General features: G+C 33.5%; 1 protein-coding gene across 1 annotated transcript in view; it reads right to left on the minus strand.

Annotated features, from left to right (window-relative positions):
* Positions 1-1,428: 1,428 nt before the first annotated feature.
* Positions 1,429-20,725, minus strand: part of LOC100460476 (phospholipid scramblase family member 5) — a 28,763-nt gene continuing 9,466 nt past the window's right edge. The window contains exons 3-8 of the mRNA XM_054552816.2: positions 19,955-19,997; positions 18,786-19,006; positions 16,587-16,748; positions 14,538-14,699; positions 10,910-10,992; positions 1,429-1,598 (exon numbers count right to left, since the gene is read on the minus strand). Of these exons, the coding sequence (XP_054408791.1) occupies positions 10,954-10,992; positions 14,538-14,699; positions 16,587-16,748; positions 18,786-19,006; positions 19,955-19,997 (627 nt within the window). The 3' untranslated portion in view covers positions 1,429-1,598; positions 10,910-10,953. The remainder of the gene's footprint in view (positions 1,599-10,909; positions 10,993-14,537; positions 14,700-16,586; positions 16,749-18,785; positions 19,007-19,954; positions 19,998-20,725) is intronic.

Genomic DNA, 20,725 nt, shown 5'->3' on the forward strand with positions numbered 1-20,725 from the left:
AAGTAATCAGAAAAATAGAGCCAGCAACATCTTCCTCTTTTTACAGAAAAGTAAATGCTTTACTAAAAGTCCTAATAGAGTTACGGTTCCGTTTCATTGACAATGCCTGACTACATGGGGCCCCTAGACACAACGAAGCTGAGAAAGTAATAGAAGTAGGGCTGTAGATTAGACCTATAATCTGGCTATCATGCTTTTAAACACATATCAAAAACATCTTACATGGCTTTTAGATGATTGTGTACCTATGCTTCTGCTGTAGCAAATGAGGAACGTAACATTTTCATATTCCTTTCTCTCTTTCTTTCTCTATCACACACACAGACTGCACATTTAGCCTCTGAGATTGATATGGACAAAAGGGAGTTTGGAAATGCACTAGCTAAACAAAAGTGGCTCCATATTGGCTAAGGTTTTCTTTACCAGAGTTTATTGAATGATTATTCAATGAATAAATAGTGATTTATTTATTGACTTATTCCTTTGAAAACATCCTTTTATCATAAATTAACTTTCCATATAGAGTAAGCATCATTATATTTCTGGACTATGTACACCTTTCTTTTTTTTTAATTTCTACTAAGAACCAAACTGTCCTAGTTCCTGTAGTTCTTCTTATTTGTACTGAGAGGCTGTGAGAGCCAGTAACTATGTTTCTGGGGCTTGGCTGCCAAAAATCAGGAAGACACATATTCCTATTTATGATTGCATGTCTATTTCTCCCAGCTGTGTTTTGTAGGCCAGAATAACCTCGCTCATTAAGGTTGCTGACTAAGTTAAATTTATAAACAGCCCTTGGGAAGAACTTATTTTCCACAAAAAATATGTGTTGTTCTGAATTTGATCACAATCATACGGGTTCCCCAGAGTTAGATCTAGGAGCTTAATACTTCTCTCAAATCTTTACAATATTTCTGTTGATCAAAAAAGTTATCTCATGGTTTTGAAAGGTGAGCTACTAATTTGAAATACCTTAGAGTAGATCTATATCCTGGCTGGCATTCTTTTAAATGTATATCTTAAAAAAATCAATATGGCTTTTAGGTGATTTGCATACCTGTGCTTCTGCTGTAGCAATTAGGAAATTTAACCTTTTCCACTTCTCTCTCTCTCTCTCTTTCTCTCTCTCTATCTCACACACACACACACATTATATGTAATTATTTTTTAATTTTACAAGAATTGAATCATAGTTCTGCACACATGCAAAGTAAATGCTTTTCCTTTACCAACTATATAATAATTTCCATCCTGTCTATCTCTCTATGTATTTTATCATCTAAAAATCTCATTCTAAGAAAACAGAACTCCATTCTATATGTGAACCATAATTTATTAAACAATTTACCATGTTGAGCATTTTATATATTTATGTATAGTCTTTTTGCATATACTCTTGTATAGTAAAAAGACTTGTGGGCACAAAGTAAAACAAAGTAATTTAATTTTTATATTTCTCATTTTCTAAGTCTTCAATATACGGAGGTTGCACCTGGTCATCTCTGATGTTATGTACAGTTGAAACCCTCTGTTTTCTTGTGAGATCCAGTGCAGGCCATTCATATGTGTGGAAGTGCTTTGAAATACTCTAAAGAATTCTAAAAAATAAGATGATATCATTATTATTATTGCTTAAAGATAATAGGCTAGAGATCTATAATGGGATTCCAGAGGGACATTACAGTACTATAATATAAAGGCTCAGGTTAAAATAAAGTCTATATAAGTAAGCCAGACACTGATTACTAAAGCTTTTGAAAGTCAAATTTTAGATCCAGACTTAAAAATGAAAGTTATACTATTTTGTCAGCACTAGAAAAGAAGTTGTTTATGACACTGGTTGTACATTAGAATTACTAGTCATTTTTTAAAAAAAAAGAATTAAGTGACTTAAAAGATACTCTTAGGGATTTTGACTTAATTGGTACAGAATGAGGTCTGGGTATGGATATTTTTTAAAAAATAGCTATGTTATTTAAACATTTAGCCTGGGTTAAAAGTCAACATAGGATAAGTTGATTTTTCTACATTTACATTGCTTTTTCCTGCTTCTGACCCCTGACCCTAACTCTAGATAGAATATTTATTATGGTTTTATGTTCTTACCACCTTGTTATCTTAAAAGCCTATTTAAAATGGTGGGGCATTTGTATCCATTGTTAGACCTACTCACACTTGCTCAATGACCTTGAGTCACAAAACTGGGACTTGACTCCATGGATGTGTCTTGGCTTGGCCTATAAATTTCCTCTGAAGGTGATCGAGATGCAACATACAAATGACCAAAAATGAGTGGATTTTCTGTATAACTTTAAATAATTTTAGATTTTGTGTACTGATGGTTTAGCTCTTAAATGACGAATAGAAAATCAGAGTTGGGACTCTACTTTCAGTTATATGCTTGATTTTATGGTGCTTTTATTTAACTATTTGATAAACCAATGTTACTCGGTTTTCTTAGAGAAATAAGAATACATGCATTCACTAAATTGATGGAAATTGTCCATCAATTCAGTCTGCTCATTAAAAATAATAATTACTAAACTTTCATCATGTGCATAATACATCAACAAATATAGTGTTTCTCAGTTTATTAAAAACATAACATCAAATTTTACCCTTCTACATACAAAATTGATGTGTTTTATTTCCCAGATTACAGAAAGAACAAAATGAATACTCAACAGAAATTTGTATTTTCAAGATTCTGCTGGTGTAGCTAAGCAATGCCATCATAATGTGAAGTGTTGCTGCCATCTGCAGCATGAAAGACTTATTAAACATATATATTACCTAGGCATATGTAACTGGATTTTAAAAAGTAAGAACTGTTTAATTCTCTATTAGTCTTTCTATGTATTTTCTACAGCTAGCTTTCAACGTAATTAGAAATATGGTATAGTTTAAAACATTCAATGTACTTAATATAATATAGGTGCCAAAATGAATACTGACATTTTATTTTGTTTTATTATTTGGTTAAGCTAAAATTAATATTGAAGAGGCAATGAAATGGTAGACCAAAACCACTTTTATGATTTATTGATATTGGAAAATATTTTCCAAATCTTTTATGTTTAATAAAGTTTTTTTATTAATTACTCCAATATAATGTAAACCTTTTCTCAAAGGTATTTTTTCAGGCTTACACATTGGCTACTTCATCTATTATGTGGAATAATAACCACAAAGATATCCACAGAATAATACCGCAGATGTACTATCAGTGGATGAAAGATTTAAAGTTGTTTATATGTTACCTTTCTAAATAGAAAGAGCACATAATATTGATGAGAATATTATTAATTCAGGTCTTAAAGGAATAAAAGCATCTCTCCCCTAGTTTTTTGGATTCCCGTTTTATTTTATTTTAAAAGTTATTTCATTGTGCCATTTCCTGCCCACTCATATTCTTCATTCTGGAAGGCTGACAGAAAGCTAACAGTTTTGTAAAATCTGTAAAGTTACTTAACCTTCCTGAGCATTGATTTTTTTCATCTGTACCTTTGGGCTTATAATGTGTGGCACTGGAATCAGATGAGAAATGTATGTAAGAAGTCTAGCCCAGTGTCTCATAATGCTCATTAATGCTAGGCTTTATATATTTGTGAAACAAATAGTCTTACCGTGTTTTAATTTTGTTTCAGGCAAAATATCAAATTTTAATATTTGAAATCTCTTATAGTTCCATTGTAATTGTTTTTTAAAAACAATATATTTATAATTAAATCAAAAATGCCTTGAAATGCATTTTCAATAATGCTGATAATAATACTTGGCAGACAGTCATAAAATAGAGGCTCAGTCAGCAAAAGCTACTATGGTTTTTTCCATTTCTTTAACAAGATTTTTAATGAAAATTTTTTTCTTTTTAAAATATATTATAGATTCCTTAAATTATTCAGTTCAAATTATTTAAATATGTGATGCCTAAATTTAACACCTAGACAGTTAGAATGAACCACAATACATGTCACTAAGTACAATTCCCACCTATTTTTAATGGCAAAAAATTCACAGCATAAGAAATAGACAAAATCCATTTACACTTATGTAGAGAAATTTTATTAAAAAGAATTTTTTCTTCTAAGATGAGCGAAACACAATGTAAGGAGAAATGATAAAAATCAAAGTGTATAGAAAGGAAAAAATGCTTAATTTGAAAAGTCAAAATATGATAAACAATAATTTCATTTCCCCTTATTTTAGCAATTAAAGAAACAATAATATAAAACTTACAAAACAGGAGTAAAAGTAAATTATGAAGTAGTAAACATTTATGTTATTTCCTCAGTTTGTTTTCATTTTGAAAATAAAATACAACAAATCTAAAAATAATATGTCCATAAACCTCTAATTAAGGCTCAAATGAATTAGAATTTCAGTGTGCAAAGTTGTCTGGGCTATAACCTGAATTCTTCAGATCATCCATCCAAACTTCTCTTTTGTAGGGAAGTCTGATTTATCTAACAAGTTTTAGCTTCCTTCCTTCCAGATATTATGGCTTTGGAAAGATATTGTTTTGTTCCTTCTTAATACTTGTCGATTCACTCAGATTCAGCTTCCGAGTTTCAATACAGTTTCTAAACAATTTCCAAAGCCCCTAGAAGATGCTTTGGCCAAATACAGACGAAGTACATAAATTCAGAAGAAAATATTAGTTGAATCATGATCTAGCACCATTACTTGGAGGATACCTGGGGCACGGCTGAGTAGGACGATGTGGTCTAGCCTAAGAGAGTCTGATCTCATTAAGCACATTCTGATCTTATGCAGCCTCTTCATTCTTCATTTTGACTACTATATTTCTATCTCTTCCGTGCCTTTGTTTGTGCTGTGCTCTTGACTTGGAATGTTCTCCCAGCCAAACACTTCCTAGCTTTGACCCCACCTATGGAAGACACATATTCAACTCATGGGTTATTTGTTAGCTACTCTCTAGGGGTACTAACCTTCCCCCTTAAATAGTATTGAATGCTTCCTTTTTTTGTGCCTTTGTGGTACATTCTTTCTATTGTAGCACCTGTAACACTGACTTGAACCTGTTCTCATGAGTGTTATGGCCATACCTTCAGTTTCTAATGACAAAAATTGGAATGAACTGATTTTTATACTAGAATTCTTAAAATCCTTTACATTCCATATCTAATGAAATGCCAAGTTTTGTCAATTCCTCTTCTTAACCTTGCCTCGCAGGACTGTATGTGATTTAGCCCCTGGCTACTTTTCCTACAGCAGTTCATTTATCTCTCTCTCTCTTGTTTACTGTACTCCATACTGGCTTCCTGTGCTTCTCAAACTTGCCCAGTTGCTCTTGACTCAGAGCCTTTGAATTTGCTTCTTTTTTTTTGAGACGGAGTCTTGCTGTGTCGCCCAGGCTGGAGTGCAGTGGCGCGATCTCGGCTCACTGCAATCTCGGCCTCCCGGGTTCAAGCAATTCTTCTGCCTCAGCCTCCTGAGTAGCTGGGACTACAGGCGCACGTTGCCATGCTCGGTTAATTTTTTGTATTTTAGTAGAGATGGAGTTTCACCATGTTGCCCCGCTGGTCGAGAACTCCTGAGCTCAGGCAAGCCACCCGCCTTGGCCTCTCAAAGTGCTGGGATTACAGGTGTGAGCCACCGCACCTGCCCTGCATTTACTTTTATATCTCCCTGGTACACTCTTTTCCTAAACATTCTTGAGTCTTGCTTTCTTCTTTCTGGTCTATGCTAAAATGTAACAGCAGTTCTATTTCTATTTTGTTACCCTGAAATACTTTTTCATGGGTTTGAGGGTGTACAATTCTCATCCTTCTAGGAAAGAATTGATTGTTCACTCCTTGCATTAACAATCAAATGAGTAACAATCAAAACTAGTATTAAACCTGTTTAATCAATCAATGATTGATTACAAAAGTACACACACTTCTGAAAGACAATTGGAAACATCTTCTTTACGTAATTTCTGAAAATCAAATAATCAGCAATAGCTTTAGTCCAGTGAATAGATTCCTAAGGGTCAGCCAGTCAACCAGCCAGTGAACATATTTACATAGCTAAAGTCAATACTCCAGCATTTAAACTCCACACTTTCCCAAAACCCTATATAATTTACCTTCTTTGCTTATAAACTGTGTCTTGCAAAACCAGTTCTCCCTTGCCTGAACAAGTAATAAGTTCAGCTTATTGTTTTAGATATTGAGTGGTAGATTCCTTGTCAATATTTGTGATTATCTATGGTAACCTTATCATGTTATTATCTGTTGGTTTATTATCAACTCTATTCTATGTAAGCTCCACAAAGGCAGGAACCTTGTTGCTTTTGTTTAGTGCTATAACTTAATGCTGACATTGATGCCTAATGCAGTGTATGCATTCCAGAAATATTTGTTGAAGAGAGTTTAGAGCAGGGACAATGTACCATTGAGTACAATATCCTCAGTGCCTAATATGGAGCTTAGTACATAGAAGTGGTTTCAAAAATATTAGCTAAATAAGTGAATGAATAAGAAAAAGTTTAAGAGTGACTGTAGTTAATAACAATGTTTTGTATTCTTGAAAATTGCTAGGAGTAGATTTTAAGTGTTCTCAGCACAAAAAAAAGTGAGATAATGCCTATGTTAATTAGCTCAAGTTAGCCATTCTACAATGTATAGATATATTTCAATACATCATGTTGTACATGATAAATATTACACTTTTATTGGTCAATTATACAATAAATAAAAATGAAAAAATGATTAATTGTCCATGTATTATTTAAAACACTTTTAGGAACATCCTTGAAGTAAACCAGAAATTATTCAGATCTTAATGGGTCCATATAGTTCTCTTAAACTCACTTCTCTTTTTAGAAATATTCTAGTTGAAAAGATACCCACTTTTGTTTCTGACATCTCTTTTTGAAAGACTTAAAGGCATTGCAATTTCAATGACTAAAACTGAACCTATGCTCTTCCCCCTAAACCAGATCCTCTTTTAATATTTCCTCTGTCAGTAAATGGCATAGGCCACAAATCCTTTCTCCCTCACAGAGAGTAGGTAGGAAGAAACCGGTCAGGTAGTCAGTTAGGGTGGGTCCTGGGTTGAGTTCTTTCAAACAAAAGAACAGCCTGCAGGCATAAATAAGGGAACTTGCATAGGAGGGCTTGCCTAAGACATGGCCACACTGCATAGATAAGACAGGCCACACAGCTGACTTTCCCAGACATGTCTGCAATGGAAAATTCCATCCCCTGACACGTGTGCAGTAAGGGGAACAAAGCAATATGGAGTAACTCAAGGTAAGGGCCTGCATGCACACTAGGAGGACAGAGTGGAGCTACCAGAAATTTGTACTTTATGCAAATTAGATGCCCAGCCCTCATTGGTTTCTTAAAAAAGCCTGTGTATTCAACTGTAAAATGGCAACCCTTTTCTGGGACCCCTCTCTGTGGCAGAGAGCTTTCTCTCTTTCTTTTGCTTATTAAACTGCTGCTCTAGCCTCACCCTTGGCATGTCGCATTCTTGATTTTCTCAGCTGTGAGACAAAGAACTTTGGAAAAATTTAGTTTGTAGTTTAAAAGAGAATAGCCCTTACCAGAACAAAACTGCCTCTATAAATCTAATGAAAGGCCACCAGGTTAAAAGGATGAGAGGGGCCTGAATTCTGCTAAGATGTAGGCGTAATTAAATGATTACCAGCCATTATACTGCAGGTCACAAGATTTACAACTTTCCCAATTACTCCTGTAAATACCATTGCTATTGTAGAAACTAAGATTGGCTTTTTGAGATGTCTTTTCAGGCTTTTGCATTTCAAATAACCGAATGGTCCTGCCTAGACCAGCAACTCCCCTGTGGCTTCCACCCAGACATGGACTCAGTGCATGAAGACCATTTTCCACACCCCTATGTTTGTATCCCCAACCAATCAGCAGCACCCATTCCCTAGCCCCCTGCTTGCCAAATGATTCTTGAAAAACCCTAGACTTCAAATTTTCAGGGAGGCTGATTTGAGTGGTAATTAAATCCAGCATCATTCCCTCCTTCTCTGACCAAGTCAAATTGCCATACCTTAGCATCTTGTCCATCTCCATTAAACACTTCTCATATCTGAAACGTAATCTGTGTTCTTGTCATTATTGGATTAAAAGCTATCTCTTCAACTAAACTGTTACCGCTATAAGAGAACGGTCTACGTATTTGGCATGTAAGAGCAAGTAAATAAATATTTATTTAAGTGAATGAATGAATGAGAGGTGTGTGAATCTGGTCAAGTTTTTCCCAGTAAACACAGTAAACATAGTTGGAGTAAACAGAGTTGGAGCCTGTGTTGTGGGGTTGTCCTGGGGACAAGAAGCAGTAGTGCACTAGGAAACACTGTTGTACAAGTATCAGTCCTGGTCTAGAGCTGCATGCTTTTCACTAAAAATCATAAGGTCTTGCTAGTCTCTCATGGACTTACGTTTGGTGGAAAAGGGAAAAGTAGAGCATAAAAGAGATAAGAAGATCAATTTTACCTTTAATAAGAAAGGAGAGACAGAATGGGTCTCAGTTTATTGTACTATGCCAACTTGGAAGCAAAGTACTACATTAGGTTTTTATTTAAATGCAGCCAATTTTAAAATGAGTGATATATTCTAAGAAGGATTTTAATCTTTAGTGAGTCTCCCTTAGCTGTAAGTGTTGAATAGCTCTGTCCAATAGTTTTAGGGTTCATTTAATATTAAAAAAAGTCTCCAAGGCAGTTTATCATGGTAAAATGCAGCACTTACAAATGATAATTTCTTTTTCCCATTTTTGCCCCATGGTGAAAATTTCAGCTGTTGCTGCTGCGACATCAGTTATAAAAATCTTATATTTTAGAAATCAAAAGTAAAGGACAAGAGAAGATAGGAAAGCAAGATTATCTTTAGGAAGAAAATTTGGGACATGAAGCAAGGGTGATGGGTGGGAAGGCGGGAAGACAATTTTCCAGGCAGTTATCCTCATACTGCCTGATTTTCTTTTGTTTTCATTTCGTTACCCTACCAGAAATTTATATAAAGCATGTGCCTGGCATGTTATTTGTCCTCCATTTTATTAGTTAATAAGCATCAGCTTTAAAAGTGTAATTTACTTTAGCTGATTATAAGAAAACCATAAATCCCATATACTTGACATGCAATAGACTGAGAGGAAAGGGAAGGAATGCTGAGCTCTCCTTCATCATCACCAGAGTTCTTCAAGGTAATATGAGAATCTCAAGGAGATCCCCAAAGATCACAGTTTAAGGTTGCAGCACTGGCAAACAGCAAAGTTAGATTCCAGGTTATGTCTATTGTATACAAGGCTTTTGTTCCCTTCTATGACTGCATTGCTTCCAGCATGAAGGTGATACCAGTTACACTGAAAGAATAAATAGTATGACTGGGAGAAAGGTTGCATGTGATTTTAAAATATAGTTATTTTTTGGTAGTTAATACCTAAACTACTCTGCCTCAGGTACAAGATATGTTATGGTCGATTGAGGCAATGTATATTCTTTGTATGCCAAAGGAGGGGGTTGTCAGAAAAGGTTAAGGTGTAAATAAGGACAAAGAAACTGAAGAATACTGAACCAGAGTATGGGGGAGAGAAGCTTTTCATTTTTGTGTTATACAGCATAAAGCCCTTACTCCAGAGTCTAGAACTAAATTGACATTTGTGTGTTCTCTGGGGAACTTACCTACCACCCATAATATTATTTTTAGGAAATGATCATCTCCTAATTTCAAATGACTCTAACTTGACTAACTTAGTAACAGATTTTGTAGCATACCTTCTCTTTTTCTAAGTGAAGAACCGCCTGGAGTTTCTTGAAACACCCTTATATGTGCATAAAACTGTAGGTGGTATTTGTATAAATCTAAAATAGAGCCTACATGGCTACATGGTGCCTTGCTTAAAAGAAATCTGTTCCATTTGGAAAAAGGAGAGAATAATTATTGTCATTCATAACAAATTTTCCTTTTGTGTAGGTTTTGGAGATATGTTGATAACTAGTGGATAGTAATCAGGAAAACTCCATAAATGTTGAAGTGAAAGATATTAATTTAATTGAATGTACTGGACTCTTTTACTTCTGCATTTGACTCATGGATTAAGATTTTATTTATTTGGTTTCCTTTGCTTGTTTTTAAGTCCTTGAGTTGTCTATTTTTCAGAGACTTAGATCACTTAATTGATTGAATTTTCACTGCACAGTAGATAAAATTCCTGCTAGACAACACTGCAGATCTTAGAGGTCTATTTATATGCTTATTTAAATCTCTGGCATGAGTAGGTATTTAAAGCATGCTTTGTTTTGTAAATGCTAGTTTCTTTATGGAATGTAACTGTGCCTCTTACCACTAGAATGAATTGATACCATCTATCTTCCTCTTCATCTTTAGATATATTATTTACCCAACTTTTAACTTTTCCAGTGTAAAGTAATAATATCTCACTACAATAAGAAAATTAATAAACAAAGTATAAAGGGACTACTTTTGAAAAAATGTTTTAGAAACTCAGTCCTTTTGATTAGTAACCAGCCTTAGTACCAGAAAAACTTCAAAGTGTTCTCTAAACATTGAATTTTCATCAGTGAGGCTGCAAGCCTTAGTTCTCGTCTTTCATGCTTACCATTGCAATAACTTCAAAAGGATAAAAAGAAAGAAGGGTAATCTCTCAAAGCAACCTTGTGCTCAGGCCAGTAATCACGTATTTAGCTATCATGCATTCACAACTAGATAATTGCCTCATTAAACTGTTTTAATAAATATAATAATTAACATTTTTTTTAACAAAAAAGCAAACATTCAAACCATTCAGAAATGAAATCCAGAGCCCCAAGGGATTTCTAGAAGAAAATGAAAAAGAATTAGATAGCGTCAAATATAGACATCTTCAAAGGGAAAGAGATCATTTAAACTTCCTTTTTACTTACTGAAATATGTTCTGCATATTTTATTGTTTTCATTATCTTGGTTATTATAATCCAGCCAGTGAATGTTCAAAGAACATAAAATCCTACAAATAAATAAACTGAATATAAGTGAATTTACAAAAAGACAACAATTAAGATCAAAAGTTTGACATGCAAGCTTTGATTATGTAAAGCAATTATATTTCCAGTGGTGTTCCAGTATTATGATTTATCAGAAGAAGAAAAATTTGAAGGTTTTAAGCTTTACAACATTTTATTTTCATGTTGAATTTTCAGAGTATAAGTAACTTAGAAACCTTACCTGAATCTGCATAGTATTGTCAAAATGTTCCAGTATTATATAATTTATCCGGAGAAGAAAAATTTTAAAATTTTAAGCTTCGTGACTTTTTATTTTCATGTTGAATTTTCAGAGTATAAGTAACTTGGAAACTTTATCTAAATCTGCATAGTATTGTCAAAGTTTTGGGTGATAAACCCTTTGCAGAATTAGACTGTATGCATTCTGGGTCAGTGTAGGAAGTTATAATGGATACCAATATTTGAACAAAAATTAGATATATTACCACAGACAATGTGGTCAGCAATTAGGTGGTTATTTGAGGGAGTACTGAAAACTATACCAGAGAGAACTCAAAGAGTGAGTGGTGAGTTGGAGGAGTGGTGGGTTGTGAAGCAGTATCTTGGAACCAGAAGAGACCAAAAATTAGATTTCATTTGTGAATTTAGATTTGTATTTAAATCAGGAAATAACCTTATACCAGCAGCTTTCTAAAGCTTTCACCTGAACAAAATAGAAACAGCAATTAAAAATTAAAAACATAATTCTTTCTATAAAATTATGTATAGAAGAAAGTAATTTATCTTGGTAATAGATGTAAGAAATAGTTTTAAAAGCTATATTGGCTGGCAAAAAAAGGCAAGTGTTTTACAATATGATGGTAAAAAGAAAAAAAAAGAAATGAATGGGAGTCATTAACTATTCTCAGTGAACATTTCTCCCTTAAATGCTGGAGTTTAAAAGTTATCCTTTTAGATGATTAGGGTATTATCTAGATCAGTGCTTCTTAAATTTATAGTGCATAGAGGAAGCACCTGGGCATCTTGTTCAAGTGCAGGTCCTGATGCATCTGGGGTGGGATCTGAGATTCTTTGCTTTGAGCAAGCTTCTAGGTGGTGCAGATGCTTGCACTTTGCACCACACTTTGAGTATGACCTAGATCAACCTCTATGGAACCTACATCTTATCAATCTCTCAAAGCATATGGACTAAGAAATGCATGCTTTTTCAAGAAGAACGTATGTTTAGAGGGTTTCTGAAACAATAAGAAAAACTGGTAAGGTTTAAAATACAGAGAATTGTAGTTCCAATTTTGGCAGTACATTTTAACTATCAGCTTATTATGTAAAATAGGTGAGTAGGGCAGATTAAAAAGGATCTATTTCTAAATATTAACGTTAAGTGTGGGGTTTAATCAGAAAGGCCTAATGAAGATCTTGGGGAAAGGGTGTGTGTGTGGGGGGGGTTGGTGTTGAAGTCAGAATGATCAAAGATGGGAACAGTAAGCAAAGGAAGGGTGACAAGTCAAAAGCACTGTCCAGTGGATAGAGGAGAATAGGGAAGAGATGGCATTAGGCAACAGGCAAGGTGGGCTAAACTGGTTAGATTTGCATATGAAAATGGGAGTTGAGAGTAAGTGACAACTTAGTAAGTTTAAAAACCTACCACTCTATAGATATTACTTCCACCTTCTAGCAATAATAGGAGACTGGTAAGTTAAAATAATTCCTCTGAAATCCTGGAGAAATAATCCTAATATACATATATGTATATGTATATGTATATGTATATATGCATATATATATATCTATGTATTAAATTCTGAGTTTCAGTGAAGTCATCAGGGAATAATTTTTAGTTCATATATTTTCCAAATATCATTAGAAGAGACTCAGTAAATAGGGCATTAATGTAAACCATCAGATTTAGCATTCTGAAACCCCAGAAAACAATAAAACATGAGAAGGAATTTAAGCTTCATAAAAATTTCATGATTACCAAAAGTGCATAACCTGAATCTAACCATGACGCAAACTGAAATTAGGCCACAGTTTACAAAATAATTGGCTTATGCACTTAAAAAATGCCAATGTTGGCTGGGCAAGGTGGCTCACACCTGTAATCCCAGCACTTTGGGAGGCCAAGGAGGGTGGATCATGAGGTCAGAAGATCGAGACCATCCTCACTAACACGGTGAAACCCCATCTCTACTAAAAATACAAAAAAATTAGCTGAGTGTGGTGGCATATGCCTGTAATCCCAGCTACTCGGGAGGCTGAGGCAGGAGAATCGCTTGAATCTGGGAGGCAGAGGTTGTGGTGAGCCGAGATTTCGCCACTGCACTCCAGCCTGGGTGACAGAGCGAGACTCTATCTCAAAAAATAAAACAAAAAATAAAACAAAAACAAAAATGCCAATGTCATGAGACTCAGGAAAATGCACATGCATGTGCACATGTTCATGCACACACATATACACACACACGCACACACTCCTTAGGAACTGTTCCAGGTGAAAGGAAACTAATGAGATGTGACAAAATGGACATACTTCATGATCTTGGATTTTCTATTGTTAGAAAGGACATCATTATGCAAATCAGTGCAACCCAAATAAAGTCTGTAGATTAGATAATAGCATTGAATCAGTGTTTAGTGCGTGACTTTGACAATAGTACTGTGATGCGTAAAAAAATTCCTTGTTTTTAGGAAATGCACACTCACATAATTAGGGGAAAAGGCATCATGTCTGCGACCTACTCTCAACTCTTATGCTATTTGTTTTAATCACTTATGTGTGTGCCTGTGTATACACATCTTTTTCATGTATTTATAGAAAATACATGTGTTTATATATCAAAAAGTACAAACTCCGTAAGTTTTTATAGCTGCATTGAAAATGGTAGGAAATTAGGTAAATATTAGAGGGAAAACTAAGAACAGGATATAAGTCAAGCATTTTGACACAGGTATTATTTGACTTCTGTTCTTCTATCACCAATCTCCATACACCAAAGAAGAAAAGGTTTTCAATATAATTGTAAGTTGGAAAATAATAACAAGAACATAATATCTTAGAAATAATGGCAACTGGTACCTATTAACTCATCAAATCATTTCATGTATTTATGTTCATATTGAGAAGGCAACATTCTTAATATCATCTAGCTCACTATCATGCAATGAACCAGTCTGGAACTTTACCCAGGATAAATTATGTGATAGTTATGTTTGCATATTTTTTAGTTAAAGAGAAAATAAGCCAAAAATCTAAATTGAACTTAAAAGCAAGGGAAAAGAAACTCGGTTTTTAAGAAAATGATGAATAGGATGTGATTGCACTTCAATCTTTGAGAAAGGAGATATGAGATCACTGGAGGGGGGCTGCCTAACAGAAATGCAGGGTTCTAAATTCTAATTTTTGAAGAACATTGGTCCTAAGCTATCCTTCTATGAATAAAATATACTCTTTGGGGGTAAAAACTGTGTAAATGGGATAGGCTATATTGTAATTAACAAGCAAGAAGGAGAATAACAAATCACTCGTGCTCTCAAAGCCCATACTTACAAAGAGAAAACAGGCACCGATCATTGCTGCTTTGACTGTTACATCTAGATCTGCAGGAACATGAATTCCGAAATTGTCAGCATTTGTGAAGACATCATTTACAAATCCTGACCAGTACTTTGAAATCTTCCCAATTGTAAGCTTTTCATTAATGGTTTTCACCTTTAGAAAGAAAATAAGGAGTATTAAATTTGAAAGTGAAAAAAGTTGGTTTTATACTTCTGAAGGTGTTTACTTCATGAGAGATTTGAATTATTTTATTTGTCATCTTCAAATGACAATTCCATGTTACTCATTCCATCATATAAGCATAGGTTGGTAAATTTAGCTTTCAGTTTACTTTTTAGAAACTTTGCTTTTTTGACAGTTTCCTAGTCCATCATAATTCTTTTTCTTTTTTGTATGCAGATGGAGAATATCAGGATAAATAATTAAGGCTCAGCCACCACAAGATGGCAGCAGGTACATAGTTCAATTGTATGATCTAAGCATGAAGGCGATTTCTTTACCTGAGGTCCAGATTTTAAACCTGAATTCTCCATCTTAAAAACATAAAAGAAGATATGTTTGAAAAAATATTTCAGAAAGAATTAAATTAATTTCTAGGCATAATTTGTAAACTTTCAAATTTCAGTTGCTAAAATTTTATAATTATTAAAACATTTAAATATTATTGGCCATTGTTAAATCACATTTTTATATTATACTCAGATATTTATTAGGTCAATACTTTCTAACAAATCCTAAATCCTATTTTTACATTAAAAAAATCCTCCTGGTTAATGTACCACATAGGAAGTTAAGACCAACTAGACATCAATCAGTCCTTCTCAGCTAGGAGTTCACAAATCAACTTTATCAGCTATTCATTTGTTTATTCTGCTTCCCATCCTGATGCTGAAAGTAGCTGAAGAGAAACTATCACTTTTTTCAGGGTAGTAAAAGATAGAGAATAGAGAGGGTTACTTAGGACATTTCTATAGCATGAATGCTAAAACTATTATGTTTAAAGTCCTCCTCAATCATATTACTCTTAGGAAAGTCATGCCAAATCCTTTGTGGATAGGGTGAAGTTAGAACAGCTCAGTTTGCAAAATTTGCATTGTATTCTATGTGCATAGTGTTTCCTGAAGTCCTGAGAACTAAATGCCCTTTCTGAGATATTTATGCATGAATGGATGAAAAATAAATATACACTTTCAATTAGGTTGTCTCCTCTACCTAAGATGTGTGTCCAGAACAACCTGTTAAGATAGTTTATATTGCTACAGATCAAATTTGCAACTTTCTATTTTTTAAATATTCAATGTATACAAATACAAGAAGAAGGTTTTTTTTTTTTTTTTTTACAAAACTAACTTAGCAAGTCTTAGAAACACACCTTTTGAGTTAATGCTGTTTTAATGTAACATGCTGCTGAAATGAGATGTAAACTGGGATATGTGATCTCAAGGGCCATAGGAAAGAAAACACATAATTTAGGTGATTCTAAACTATATATATTGGCTTTATGCCGTGTGTCCTGTGATTCTACATAAATAAAACATACTGAATAGAGAATGAAGTGCTAATTTTCAAAATCAGGAAATATTGGTTATCTTAAAAAGGCAAAGCTATGTGTCCAAAAATTTTTGATATTCAAAGTCTTGGACACATTAAAATAGCAACACATTTACTATTCTAATCAAAGAGGTATAGTAGCTTTGTCCATAAAACACATAGAATTATATTTAGCTAAATATGCTTTTATTATAGTAAAATTTATTAAAATTACTTTGGATAATACTTACACTGGTCTATGACAGATATGATGGCCAAGGTGATAAATTTTGTAATATTATTTTTAAAAAATCCTCGGACTTGATATCTCTGGATTTACATATTCCTATTCTTAGCATGTACAATATGGGCTGATTACATTATATTACAAATATGTTATTTTCTGAACTTATTTTAGATGAAATTAATTTGAACATATAAAAAATTGAATTATGTTGCAAAAAAAAATCAGGACCTAAATGAAAACTTCTTTCATTTTGTCAATTGTACCTCAAAATCCACATCGCCAAAACAGCCACATGTCACACAAGGACCAACAATTTTCAAAATATCTTCTTTGTTTGCATTTTGGATTGCGAATTTAGGCAGAAAGGGGTCCCACTTCTGTGTAATGTAACCAACTATAGTACCAGGAGGGGCTTGGATTTCTAACTGTAAGAAGAGATAATGACAAAATAAGATTTTCTTAGGTTATCATATTTTAATTTTACTATAATGTCAATTTACCTGTAAACAATATACTGTTATAAAATTATTTTGGTATTCTACAAATCATTCTAAATACCTGCTTCTAAGGATACAGATTTTATAAAATATTTTACAGAAAACAAAGAAATTCACTGTATAAACATATGTTTAGCACTGTGCACTAAAAGTCTATGTCTTATTTCCCTAAAGAGAATCTACCCCACGACTATCTTCTGACTCTAGGACAGTGGCTTCTTTGCCATTTTATCCCAGTACAACCGTTGGTCAACCACTGAAGCTGTTCCTATGTAGTTACTCATACATACTCCTTCTAATTGTAGCCACAACACACATCTATTTTAAGTCTCCTTTAACAATTATTGAGTATTCATATTTTTTCTCTCAGATTATAAGCTCCCAGATTATCTATATTTAATTAAAAACAAATGCTTCTTGCAGAGTTATAGTCATTAAACACCAGTTTGATTGCTGGTTCGTGGCTTCCAAAGTGTTCAAGACTAGTAGTTGGATTTTTGCATTATCCGGCATTACTTTAGCATTTGACTCCATTACCTTTACATATTTATGTAACCCAGTCAAATATTTTGTAAAATAAATTGGGGGTGGGTACAAATTTTTTAAATGTTTGTTTTTAAACCAAGACATCTCTCCATCATCTGATCTCATTTTGACTTTTCTTATTAAGTTCATAGTCTTATGCATATGTCTATAACGTTCTTGGATAGATAAAAGTGATTTCAACTAGACTGCTTAGAATTAATATAGATTTGCTCTGGAATCACTTTTAAAGTTATTAATTTGCTATTGATCAAATTTTTTAAAAAGTTACTAATAGGTATCAAGATATATATTATGTTTAATTTATGACCCTGCACTACCATTAAAGAAAAAGTTAATTAACAAAAATTTTTAAATGAGTATATTTCTGTGATCATAATGACTACACTCTCTTGGAGCATATTAATATTAAATATCCTCAGTAGACGGATGGAAATCCTTGGGCTCCATGCACGAGCACTTCAATCATCTTATCACTTAGCCAGATGCTTACCTAAAAATAGTTGGAGAATTAGCTTTGATATATGTTATTAGAAACTTCCCTAAATAACCATCTTTCATATTAATATTTTCCCATCATCTTAAGGCCAGTACTTATCCACAGGTTCTAACAGAGAAGGTGGGGCTTAAATTAGGACACCTGGCTCAAGTCCCATCTATAATATTTCCTGATTTCTTGAATGTATAGTCATAGGTAGCCACCTCCACTCTCCTTCCTTGACTGCCAAATGTAGAGTAATTATTTCTAGCTCCTAGAGATTTCATGATTCTATTCTTGCTCATGAGTAGAATATCATGGTATCAAAGCCAGTAAAGTAAGAAAAAGTTCTGTGTCAATTTTACTGCATAAGTCAATGAAAGTTATTATTATAGGTGTACTAAATAATAACGTAAATCTATTATATATTAAAATAAAATAATTGAATTATTCCCTGTAGAACAATAACATTGTCTTGCCAAAACTTGGGCTTTGTCATAAATGGGTAAATGCATTGTGAGATTCCATACTAAATAATAATACCTATCCAAGAGGACACCTTAGAGGAGTTTAATATCACTTAGCACTTCCTGGACTTTGATCCAGTTGGAGAAGACAAAGGGTGTATATGCCCAATGGTGGAACCTGTAGACATTACAATTACATGACTACTATAGAGATTCCGGAGGTCTATCTCATTTACATGATGCATGAGCTGTCCTCAACAGTTTACATCATGAAAGCCACCATAGTTTTTGTTGGGAAGGAAAAAAGTTTAGTGAATTACCAAATCCTCAAGCTGATCTGATCCTAAAGGAGCAACATACTATTAATAATTAAAACAACTGACAGATTAATTGCCTCATTGCTCCAGATGAATTCCTTTTAAAGAAACAAATGCTAATCTTAAAAATCCAAAAAGACAACCAGAGCCAGTAACTAACCTCTTGTAGGTAGCAAGGGCACCAGCAGCTGTTACATCTCAAGGGCCTGTTCACTGTAATGACCTCTTGACCTGAGTAATCTGTGATCCTCAGGGTGCAAGATCGCAGAGTGGAACAGAAAGTGCGATTGAAGCAGATGCTTTCCTCCACTGCAAAGTAAATTCTTTGTCCCAAGCTGTTTTTAATCTCATATTTGTTGGAGGTCTCAGTACCAAGTATCACTAATGGAGCAAAAAAAAAAAGAATTAAAAAAACATTTTTTTCCTTAGCATTGATAACTTTAAATAAAGGGGAGATGTTATTAAAAGAATACAGTGTCTGATCAATTATTAAATATGGGGTATCTTCTTCACACAAATTTATTTCTATGCTCTAAATTTTTAGGACTTAGCCATGGAAATAAAAGTAAATGGTGAGAATAAAGCTATATAATTAATTAATGTTTATTCCAGATACATGACCTGCTTGAGAACATATAGTGTACTTTTCACTAAAGGACAAATGCTTTAAAGAATAATTTATAACTCAAAAAATAATTATATTATTGTTATAGAACTATTGGGACAACTCATGGTGATAATAGTGATTTTGTCTAAAATATTTGTCTGGTAATATACCTAAAGGTGTATGCTATCCTGCTATTTCAATTTTTATATATATTTAGGCATAATATAGAGCACTAAACCCAGAAAATACTCAAGTAATTTGAATCCAGTTAGTCATGCTTGTAAATTTGTAGATTCTTAAATAATTTGCCTATTTGGTAAATCACTGATAAGACGATAAAGCAGTAACATTTTGTTTTGATAACTTTTTGTTATTTAGTCAAAACCTTGACTTCCATTTTTGAAATTATTAAGAAACTTAAATGATTAGCATCCATGGAAATGATCAAATACTTTTTACTATTTTAAAGTATATGTAATGTCAGAATTTGAACGGCAGTATCACCAAAGATTCAGAGTTTTATGCTTCTATTTTCTCTAAATAAGACTAATAATTTTACTTTCAGCTTTTAATTGAAAAAAGACCTACTACTCTTTTTGATCTAATTCTATTCTACACATTTAACTTTCTAATTTATAACATATTTAGATGCAAAGAAACTTCCGAAAACTAAAATATTTTCAATAGTTTTAATAAATACATAATATATATAATGCACTTACTTCCAAGCAGCTCCACCTGCTGGTGTATAATTATCAGGTCTAACTGTAAAGGATGACATAAAGGAAATAAAAAGTATTAACATCACATCGAAAACCTTTGGAGATACTATTATTACCCTATTTACTATATTACATAAAATTAGTGATTTTCATGCTTTCTATTAGGAAAACAGTTGAAAATATCTCACATTTTATAATGCAAAAGAAAGTAATTTTTTTTTTTTATTTAAGTAAAAAATTAGAAGAACCCTGAAAATTCCAAGGCAGCACTGAGCAAGAATAAGAATAGCAACGGGGCTGGGCGCAGTGGCTCATGCCTATAAATCCAGTACTTCTGGAGGTCAAGGTAGGCAGATTACTTGAGCCCAGGAGTTCAAGACCAGTCTGGGCAAAATGGCAAACCCCCGTCTTTACAAAAAATACAAAAATTAGCTGGCTGTGGTGGCGTGCGCCTCTAGTCCCAGCTACGCGGGAGAGAGGCGGAGGTGGGAGGATCCTTGATCATGGGAGGTCGAGGTTGCGTTGCACAGTACACTCCAGCCTAGTCACCAGAGGGAGACTCTGTCTCAATTAAAAAAAAGAAAAAGAAAGAAAAAGGAGGCTGAGACAGAGCTAACTCTGTGTTAACTCCGCAATAATGAGAAAATTAGAGTAGATCTTGAAAACAAGAGTTTGTGAAGATTTTTAAACAATCTCTGAATTATAATGTTTAAGATGTTTTATAACTCAATTTTTTTAGAAGACATGAAACAACACAATAATGATTTGAAT

This window comes from Pongo abelii, chromosome 2, assembly GCF_028885655.2.
Source record: "Pongo abelii isolate AG06213 chromosome 2, NHGRI_mPonAbe1-v2.0_pri, whole genome shotgun sequence".
NCBI classification, from domain to species: domain Eukaryota; kingdom Metazoa; phylum Chordata; class Mammalia; order Primates; family Hominidae; genus Pongo; species Pongo abelii.